The following is an 11,126-nucleotide window of genomic DNA, read 5'->3' on the forward strand; positions in this document are numbered from 1 at the left end:
TAAATTAAGAACCCAAAACATTTTTTAGAATGATTTTGGCCATCTCCTTTAGTAAAATCTATTTTTGTTTCATAGCGCAAACAGAAGGCTAAAAGTGAACTACGAGTTCAGCTTTTAAAATTACTTTGTAATCAGGAAGCTTAAGGAAATCTAGGATTGAAATTGATTCTTTTGAAATAAATAAGTACTGAGTTTCAGCAAGTTGAATTTATCCTCACACCAGTTAGATGGTTCTGTTCTGCTGTATATAGTCACAGATTAATATGTGCAGTTCACAGAGAAAGGTGTTAATGGGTTTCAGATAACATTGATACCGCAATTACAAATAATTGCATTTCTACTAACTTGGTAAATCAGTGCAAAACACTTTAGAGCTTTCTTTGGCATTTCAAGCTGGCATGTCTCGTACATTCCTGGATTTCAGTGTAGGCCAATGTAAAATGGCATTGGATCTTTCAGGATAATTGATTCCTCTCTGGCATTCCACCCCGCCCCCACACCCTACTTTACTTATTCCTGGTATAAGAATTAAAAGTGACTGCTCAGGCAAAGACAGTGACAGTGGCTTCTGGAGGTCATACATCAAGTTTTGCGTAGAGATGACAGTGGAAAATGTATGTGTGAGTGTTCAGGCCTGCGGGTGAGAGCAGAGTCGTAAGTCTGGCCATTTCTTAGGGGGTTGGAGAAAAGACCTTATTACCTGGCTAAACAGGATTTTGTACTTCACTTGGATTTATCTGATTATTCAAAAAAAAAAGAAACTGTTAAGACCTACATAGTACATAGGGTGACAGTCCTTATCCTCTGTGAACTGAGGGAGGTGAGTACTCGCAATAGCAGCTAGCATTCATTAAGTACTTTTGTGTACCAGGAACTCATATGAGCACTTGGCGTGAGTTAATTCATTGTATCCTCACAACCCCATGAGGCAAGTACGATGGTACAATCCCCAGTTTCTAGATGAGGAATCTAGGGCACTCAGAGTAACTTGGTCAAGGCCCCACTGGCAGTCTGGTTCCAGTGCCCACACCCCCTTTCCTGTTACATGGTACTGCCTCCCTGTGGAGGGCTAAGTTCTAGAGTTAACAAAGAGGCAGTAGAGGCACACAGTATGACCACAGGGAGAGATGGGACAGAGACTCTGTATATAAAGAGATCAAAACCGCATGGGCTGTCATTTTCATCCTTCCAACCATGGCCTTAATGTAGGCCTCCTCTTTCTCACCCAGCCTTGCTTGCTTGTTCACCTTCCCAGTTCTGGTCTCCTCCCACTGGAAGCCATCCTCTACGGTGCTACCATGCACATCTGGTCATGACCCTCCCCTCTTTTAAATTCTTCCACTAAAGTCCAGAAAAAAGCCAGCTTCCCATCCCCTGTAGCCTTGAATCCCAAACTCTGACTGCATCAAGATCATCTTTAGAATTTGATAAAAATGCATATTGCCAGGCCACAACCCAGACCTACTGAAACAAGATCTCTGTGCATGTGTCCCTTGGAAATGTTCTCTAACAGGGTGCCCAGCGTTTCTCATGTCAGCCAGGTTAGGGGACTGCTACACAGACATGGAAAAGGTCAGAACTCCACATCTGTGGCATGCCTGCTTGTCTGTTTTCCCCACTGGACTAGAAGCCCTGTGAGGTTTCATGCGTGGCTTATTCCCCTCTATCCATAGCACCTAGCAAATCTCTAGCACCTAGCCAGCATGCAACAAATGTTTTGAATACATGTGCATGAATTATTACAAGGCAAGTTGTCCTCTCATGGGACAATTTAGGAGGATTGCTTAAAGCAGGTTTTCTTCTCAACATGTGAGTATTAATTTTGATTTCCAGGAGTGATGAGTTAAAAGAACCACAACCACCTTCTTTTCTCCTCCTATGATTATTTTTCTAGCTTTGCCTCCAGGTAGTGATGCACTTTTCAGCCAGCTGTAGACATTCTACTCATTTAAACAGCAGAGTTTAGTTTTTGTATTGGAAAGGCTAAAAACTCAAAAAGCAGAGCTACAGGGAATTTGCCAACAGAGTGGTTACCAGGTCCTTGCTTGGTCATTTATGACCTAATTTTGAGGGAGAGGAGTAAATGCAACAGTGATCTTTAAGTTACTGGCTGAGTGCTAAATGCTTGCATCAAAAATCCTGCATTGCTGAACAGTATGTTTAATAGCACTCATATCTCATATAGCAAGAATCAGGTGTCGTTGGCCTTGGGAATGAAGCAGAGCTGATGTTACCCAACAGAATAGCATACAGGAAAAGATGGGTAATAACAGAAGTCCAAGCACAGATGGAGTTTCCAGTGGAAGAGAGCAAGGGCTTATTGAGGCCAATGAGTGCAATGGGGAGTCAGAGCTGTCAGCCCTGCCAGAGTCTCAGCTTCTTAGGAAACAAACATGCAACACAGACCCAGGTGTATGGCTCTCTAACAAGCTTGTGTAGTTAACAAAGAAGTGTCTGATTTCATGCTTTCAAACCATCCCAAAGCCAGAGACGGACAGTGTTCTGCTGCCATCTTTGGTATTTTTTCCCACCTATCCTGCTGGGTGCTGCTGTTCGTATGATGGCTCTGAACAAACAGTGAGGCTGCAAGAAGACAGCAGCAGATACCATTGTTTGCCAGACCTTCCTGTGACCTACCATCTGCCTCTGTTCAAGAGAAAGGGAAAGGTTGCCCCAGAGGCGAGTTTGCAGTTGGGAGACACTACTTTAACTTGGTGGTCCAGGCCAGACCCACCAACAGGCAGTTTACAATACGCATTCCAGCCCCTTGAAGTTTCTCTGTAACACTTACCAAGACAATAATATGGGGAGTTATTTTTAATCCTTGTGATGTATTTACGATCTACCCATATTATAGTTCTTTTGAAATGGTTTGACTCTAGCAGTGGCAATGTGTGGTAAAAGTGATTTGTTGAAATGTTTTCAATTTCTGAAACATCAGTTAAAATGAAGAAAAGTTCACATTTATTGAGCACCTACAACAGGAGCTTTCACAGATGTTCTCATTTGTGCTCCACAGTAATCCCTGGCAGTTGCTAATGTAATTAATTCCCATTCCATAGAGGTGGAACTTGATGCCATGACTCATATGCCTTCCCTAGGATATTAAGAGGGGCGGAGGTAGACTTGACATGGTCCTCAGTGTTCTTTCCATTGTACCATACCCAGGCGTGTTGCTTTCTTCAGCTTTGGTCTACAGTTATTTATACAGAGACCTTCATGTTTCCTAAATTATTAACCCTTGCTTTCTTCTGCTTCCTAAAAGAAGAAAGGAATTGCTGCCCTTTGTTAGGCCTTTTCTGTCTGCCAGATACAATGTCTATGTGGATTTTTCTCAGTCCTCGTGACAGCTCCACAACATAGGTACAGATAAGGAACCTGGGGTTCAGGTTAAAGTGATTTGTCAATGTGACACAGCTAGTAAGTGGCAGCACCAGGATTCGCCCCTGTGTCTCTGACTGCCTCCCTGTATTAGTCTGTCCTCACACTGCTAATAAAGACATACTGGAGACTGGGTAATTTATAAAGGAAAGAGGTTTAATTGACTCATCGTTCCACATGGCTGTGGAGTCCTCACAATCATGGTGGAAGGTGAAGGGGAAGCAAGACACATCTTACATGGTGGCAGGCAAGAGAGAGCTTGTGTAGGGGAATTCCCCTTTATAAAACTGTCAGATCTTGTGAGACGTATTCACTATCATGAAAATAGCATGAGAAAGACCCACCCCCATGATTCAGTTACCTCCACCAAGTCCCTCCCACAACACGTGGGAATTATGAGAGCTGCAATTCAAGATGAGATTTGGATGGGGACACAGCCAAACCTTTTCATTCCCCATGTTCACTCACCCTAGTGTCCTGATAGGAACCTTTGCTAAAAGCTGTTGTCTGAAGGGGGAAAATCTTCTGGGCTTGGTTCAGAAAATATTCTAGCACAGTTTAGAGAGTCAAGCACATAAGTGCTTTTATGCCATCAGGTGAGTGCATTTTCTATGATCCTATTCAAATAAATATTACATAATGTGTTTTTCCCCCAGATCGGCCATGGATATGGAACATTCCTTATGTCAAAGCACCGGATACGCATGGGAACATGTGGGTGCCCTCCTGAGAATCTTGAGGCACTGTGAAATTTAAGTGTAAGACATTGAGCCACAAACATGGAATCTCTTCTTTGTACTGGATGTTCACTTCCCTTAAAGTCTTACTTGTACCCCTACAAAATCTGCAAAGGTCACTCTGATGAATGGATGTTGGTTATACTTTTAATGGACATTAACATTCTCAATAAAAAAAAGTATTATTTTCTTAATCCACTTTTATATGTTTTGGAAAGAAAACTAGTGAACTTCTGTATGCCAAAAATATGTACTGGTTGAGTATCCCCTGTCTGAAATGCTTGGGACCAGAAGTGTTTCAGATTTTGGATTTTTTTGAATTTTGGAATATTTGCAAATGCATAATGAGATATCTTGGGGATGGGACCCAAATCCAAACACAGAATTCATTTATGTTTCATATACACCTTATAGACAATAACCTAAAGGTGGTTTTATATATTTTAAGTAATTTTATGCATGAAACAAAGTTTTGACAGCCTTTTGACCATGATTCATCACATGAGGTCAGGCATGGAAATTTTCACTTGGAGCATCATGTCAGCACTCAAAAAGTTTTGGATCTTGGAGCATTTCAGATTTTCAGATTAGGGATGCTCAGCGTGTATAGATATAAAATTATCCTCACAGTGACTTAGAATCTCTTGGTGCTGTCAGCTGTTGGGAACTGAAGATTGACTTTGTGCTTCCACCCTCCATCCAGAAAGGCACCCTTCATTCCACCAGAACTTTACCCAGGAAGAACGTGATCATTTCCTTTTTCACCCATGCCCTCTCTCAGCTTTCTGAGTACGTCTTGTGGGGTCGCTGGAGGTGATCCTAGGGGATGCCCGTAGGATCTGTCTCGGAGACTGATGTGCAGTTTCAGTCCCCTGCAGCTAAGAATTGTATTGACTGTCCCCACAGCAGCTTTTCATAGCTTTCAGCTTCAGCTTTACGAGGCTTCTCTCTCCCTGGCACCCTGCTGGCTGCCTCACTGCTTAGTCCCACCAAACCCAAACACCTGCCCAGGGTAAATGAGTGTCTCTTCTATCCCCAGAAATTTCCATAGAGAACAGCTCATAGAACCATCCAAAAGCACACAAGTATTTTGGGGAAAATCCTAAAAGGTGACTTAATTTGGTGCCTTAAATTCACCAGTGAGGAAGCTAAGGCCTAGAAGGTTAAGGGTGTCCCCAGGGCCATACAGCCAGCTGGGCTCAGAGCTTCAGTGTCTTTGTGCTTTGTGTGCATTGCGTTCTCCCTAGAGTGCTTTAGACCTTGTTTGTTTTCTTCTGCATGAGGCTGATTTCCAGTTTGTCATCAACCTCTTTATCTTATAATTTAAAAGGATAGAGTTGAATGTTAGTCTTGAAAGATTTGCTAAAGTAGTCTTTCAAATGTTCCTCAGAGGCCTAGGATTTTCCAAAAGTACCTTAGGAACCTTGTAGGCTGCAGTGGGGGTGTGGCGATAAAGGAGGAGGCAGGGAGACAGGGCTGCAGGGCCTCCCACCTTCCCACAGACAAGCTCTGCTTTATCTGTTTTACATACTGGGATTCTGTAAAGGATATTATCTGGGGTTTTGCATGTGTTTGTCTGTGTTCAGCTTTTTAAAAATAAACTTGAAAAGCTACTGAATTAATTTAACCAGTTTATTTTGCAGGTAAGAAAACTAAGCCTTAAACCTTTTGTGACCCTCCCCTCTATGTACGAAAACATTCCAACTCAACATCAGATGAGCCCAACAGCCATAAAAGGAAACAGGGAGAGCCCGGGGCTGGTAGTGAAAGCCGACATCATGGTGGGGCTGGCACGGCAGTTTAATCTGAGTGTCCAAAGGACTGTGGCAAAGAATGCGATTCTCACCATGCACTGGTCCCACCCAGGTTGGGGCAGGGGCAGCATAGGCTTCTGGGTAGTGCCAGGCAAGCCTCGCAGTCAGCAGGGCATCCTCATCACAGCTGCAGTCAGTTGGCCTGCTCTGGAGCAGGACCCAGCTAATCAAGATAATGGTGGCAGATTGACAGCTAGACAATGACTGTGTAGGGTCACATGGGTACATTGCTTATCTGATCCACATAACAGCACAAGGAGGCGGATTGGCAAAGTGGGTCAGAGCTCAGAGCTGGAGTCAGGTGGCCAGGGTTTGAATCTCAGCTCTGCCACTTACTGGCTGTGCAGACTAGACCAAGTTATGTAACTTCTCTGTGCCATGGTCCCCCACCTACAAAATGAAAGAGGTGGTAATAATACCCTTTGTAGAGGGTTGATGTGTCTGGTGACTTAGTACCTATAAAGTGTTAAGCCACACCCGCACAGCATGAAAATAGTACAAGTGCTTGCTGCTGTCACTGTTACAGGTAGGTCATTAGGGTTGTCTATATTTTCCAGAAGGAAATTCAAAAGGTAAAATGCTTGTCCAAGGTCATGCTTCTAGAAAATGTGCTTTAGCAGCACCTGAACTCAGGTCAGACAGCACCCAAAGCCTCTTCTGCTAACTGCTGGACTGTACAACCAGAGCTCCTGGGCAGTGTGGTAGGCTATATGTAAGGAGATGGACTGTTTTTTCCCCCAATCTATTGTGGATAACATTTTTAGAATATAAAGTCAGGTGCTTGGATTGTCTCAACACTGTCAATTGCTATGGAAGTTTCTGAATGCTTGCTTTGACTTTCTGAACTCAGCACCAGCCTGCCTTGCTGAGTCTCCATTTCCAGATGGGCCCTCCCAGGCCTAGAGGAGTACTACTCCAAGTCTGGCAGTAGTACTCACACTTGGAATAGTATTCCTCTAGGCCCTGGGGGGGCCCACCTGGACATGGAGACAGAAGTTCTGCAGAATGGGCTGAATAGATAACATTGAAGTCACATTAGGGAAAGTCATGGTCAAGGAATTTACACTTGGTAGGTGTCCAGGCCCAACCCCTGACACCAGTGCTGTGCCCCTTGCCAAGCTGAGGGGCCTAGGGAATGGCAGGGCTGAGCCAGGCCACTGGGGGTAGGGTCACTACCCTGTGCTTTCTGGCACAGCTGATGGCACACATGGGAAGTTAAGTAACTCCCCAAGAAAAATCAAAAACACGTGGGAACACAGAAAACAAGCAGTTCTACTCAGAGGTCTTTTCTTTTTTTTTTTCCTTTTTTTTAGGAGGGGGTGGGAGGGGTGGGGACTGACCACAGCATGCCTAATGTTTTTGAGGAAACTGTGCTTCTATCCTTCTCCCATTGAGGTTTAACAGTTACTTCTCCCTAACTGAGGAAACCCTCACCTCTGCTCTGTTGGCATGAAGCTGCATGCCCCTGATTTGGAAGGCTGTATTTTTCCACCTAACAGTAACAGCTTATGTTTCCTGAGTTCTTCCAGTGTTTCAGTGCCTGTGCCTGAGTGCTTTACACTTAATCCTCCCATCAACCTCCTGAAGAATATACCATTATTAGCCCTATTTTCCTTCTTTCCTTTTTTCTTTTCTTTTCTTTTTCGGATAGAGTCTTGCTCTGTCACCCAGGCTAGAGTGCAGTGGCACAATCTCAGCTCACTGCAAACTCCACCCCCCGGGTTCAAATGATTCTCCCAAGTAGCTGGGACTACAGGCACCTGCCACCACGCCCAGCTAATTTTTGTATTTTTAGTAGAGACGGGCTTTTGCCATGTTGCCCAGGCTGGTCTTGAACTCCTGAGCTCAAGCCATCTGCCTGGCTAGGCCTCCCAAAGTGCTGGGATTACAAGCATAAGCCACCATGCCCAGCCTTATTAGACCTATTTTACAGATGAGGAAACTGAGGTTCAAGGGAGTTAAATAACTTAAAGCCCCCAGTAAGCAATGGAACCAAGACTCTGCTGTCTCGAAAGTGCACACCTTCCTGCATCGCACTACACACAAGTTGAGCTTGGTTTTCCTGGATTCTTTAGTGGAAGTTACATAGTTATCCCTAATATAAATTACGTGATTTCCAGTGTGAATATGGTACTAACTCCATATTATGCCTAGGTCAGATCATCTTACAAAATCTTTGACAAATTTTCCAAGTTTAGTAGCCTACTTATTTCAAACAAATCCAGGACAAAAGAGTACCATAAACTGTACAATTTCTTATTGTGTTTTTATCAACTAGTAAGTTAGGTGGCCATTGCTTATATAATAGGATTCACACATCCAAAAAATGAGAGATCAAAGGTGGTCTGTGGCCACATGCTCCTGGGAATGTCAGCAATGACATGACCAAAGCCTACCTGGAGGCTGGTGATCAACTCTGAGCCTGGTCTGTGTCCACTAGTCCTTGAGCATTAACATTGGCCAGCCAGCACTGAGCACTTTGTGCCAGGAACTCTTCTATGTGTTTTGTGTTTATTTAATTTTCATAACCTTATCAAGGATGTACCATCATTATCCCCATTTACAGACAGAAAAATTAGTTATTTTTGAAAAGTCGCATAGCTGGCAAGTGGTGGAGCTGGAATTTGAACCCAGGCATTTTAGCTCCAGAGTCATCCTATACTGCTCTGAGGATCCAGGCAGCAGACCAAGGTCCAGCCAAGGGGCAGGCGATACGGTTTGGCTGTGTCCCCACCCAAATCTCATCTTGAATTGTACCTTCCATAATACCCACATGTCGTGGGAGGGACCTGGTGGGAGGTAACTGAATCATGGGGGCGGGTTTTTCCCATGCTCTTCTTGTAATAGTGAATAAGTCTCATGAGAACTAATGGTTTTATAAATGGGAGTTTCCCTGCACGTGCTCTCTTGCCTGCCACCATGTTAAGATGTGCCTTTGCTTCTCCACCATCTGCCATGATTGTGAGGCCTCCCCAGCCACGTGGAACTGTGAGTCCATTAAACCTCTTTTTCTTTATAAATTACCCAGTCTCGGGTATTTTTTCATAGCAGTATGAAAATGGACTAATACACTTGGCATACGTGATATGTAACTATATATACAAGACTGGGTACGCCTTCATCCACTGTAACAGCAAATCATGGTTGACGTGACAGAACCAACTAGCAGCACATAAAGTCACTCACTAAATGTCGCATCAATATGCAGGACTGAGCCACTGAATTATTAAAGCCAGACCTGCAAGTAGAGTGGGCTCCTTTCAGGTAAGAGCATCAAGGGCTGAACGCTTTGCACTGTTAAGTAAGATCTATTAAACTTTCTGAAACCCACCGTTTTTGTTGACTTGCTAGGTCTAAAGCACAGCGCTGGAGGAATGAGACCAGTGTCAGAAGAGAAGGCAGCATGGGAGATACCAGAGATGGGGAGGGCAAGAGGCAGCCCACAGTAGCAGGTGGTAGGTGGTGTGCAGAGCCTGCAAGTCTTGGTGCAACTCCTGTCCCATATTTCACAGAGTTCCAATCAAGTCTGTTTTAAAGCAGAATTCAACTGATGTGTATAAATTATATTTTATTCACAGTAGGCCTAGAAGAAGCTCTGCAGTCTGACCAACTTTTGGTTCATGTATCTAAGGCACGTTTCAGTGTCTCCTGTTCCCTTTGTAGCAAGGTTTTCAAAGAGCCCCTTGCATTTTTTTTTTTTTTAAAGAGATGGAATCTTGCTCTATCACCCAGGCTGGAGTGCTATGGCACGATCATCACTCACTGTGGCCTCAAGCAGTCCTCCCACCTCAGCCTCCCCAATAGCTGGGATTACAGGCGCAAGCCACCACATGGCGTCCACTGCTTTTATTAAGAACTGGAAGGCATCTGGATCAGTCTCCTTTTTCAATACACACAAAGAGAAGCTTAGAAAGGAAAGGCAAAGGGGAAATTGCATCCATGGGGCATTTATTATGGGTAACTTAAATCATAATTTATGATCATAGGTAATTGTATATGTATCTTCACACAATGGGGCAGGTGATACTATCTTCATTTTATTATATAGAGGGAAAAATAAGGTTCAGGGTTACACAGCTGGTTAATGAACAAGATCTGTGCCCCATCTGAGGTGCTAAGTCTGTCCTAGCTAAGCCAATGCTATCCCTTTCTGGACCTGAGGACGTAGATGATGCTACTGAATATGCCCTGGATGGCTATTTGCTCATAGGTTCTTTAGAAATTAACATGACAACTGAATGCTGATTTTGTTCTCATATAATTGACATTACTAACATTTAAAAGCCTCAAATGTTTGCTATTCAATATTTTATGAATATTTTTATGAAAGAATACATTAGGTTTCTTTTATGGTTACGAGAAACCAGGTTAATTAGATTTGTACAATGAACAAAAGTCTGGCCAGTGTGCTGGAACCAGGGAATCCCTAATGTAACAGACTGTCTCCAACTTTCAGCTCTGCTTTCCAGAATATGGGCATCATTCTCAAGCAAGCTCTCCACACGTGGAGGCCAAGATTCCCCCATGGTGCTAGAATCCCATCTTTCTTCCAGCTCCACAGCCCCAGCAAAAGTCCCTGGACACATGGGATTGGCCATCTTGAGTCACAAGTCCGTTCCTGATCCAATTACTCCAGATCCTGGGGCTGCCCCTGATGGGGAGGGAGGGAGCAGATAGGAAGTTCTCCAAAGGGAGGCGGAAAATGCCCTATGTCTCCTCCAGGATGAGAAGCGTTTCTAGCTGACCTATTAATATTGCAGCACAGAAACCTTATGCCTCTTAAATAATTTGTGCAAACTTGTAAAATTTATTGAAAAGCAAAAGGAAACCAAGTAGAGAACTATTTTTTAAAGTTTCTTGAAAAAGCCGCATAAAGTAGTGAACCCTTGTGTCCTACAACAGTGATTTTTTAAACTATAGGTCACCACCCTTTAGTGAATCCTGAAATCAATTTAACGGTCATGACCAGCACTTTCTGTTTTTTGAGTCAGGGTCAGCACTGTCGCCCAGGCTGGAGAGGGCGAAATCAATTTAAAGAGTCATGAACAGCACCTTTTTTTTTTTCCTTGAGACAGGGTCAGCACTGTCCCCCAGGCTGGAGTGCAATGGTGCAATCATAACTCACTGCAGCCTTGACCTTCCAAGCTCAAGCAATTCTCCTGCCTCAGCCTCCCGAGTAGCTGGGACTACAGGC

At 43.9% G+C, this 11,126-nt stretch overlaps 1 protein-coding gene across 2 annotated transcripts in view; it reads left to right on the plus strand.

The window, feature by feature from the left end:
* The window catches only part of TDP1 (tyrosyl-DNA phosphodiesterase 1), an 88,589-nt gene extending 82,853 nt beyond the window's left edge, over window positions 1-5,736 (plus strand). For both annotated transcript variants that reach the window (XM_011974306.1, XM_011974307.1), the window contains one exon: window positions 4,038-5,736. In XM_011974306.1, coding sequence (XP_011829696.1) covers window positions 4,038-4,111 — 74 coding nt within the window. In that variant the 3' untranslated portion in view covers window positions 4,112-5,736. The remainder of the gene's footprint in view (window positions 1-4,037) is intronic.
* Window positions 5,737-11,126: the final 5,390 nt, after the last annotated feature.

This window comes from Mandrillus leucophaeus, unplaced genomic scaffold (genome assembly GCF_000951045.1).
Source record: "Mandrillus leucophaeus isolate KB7577 unplaced genomic scaffold, Mleu.le_1.0 Scaffold144, whole genome shotgun sequence".
Taxonomy (NCBI): domain Eukaryota; kingdom Metazoa; phylum Chordata; class Mammalia; order Primates; family Cercopithecidae; genus Mandrillus; species Mandrillus leucophaeus.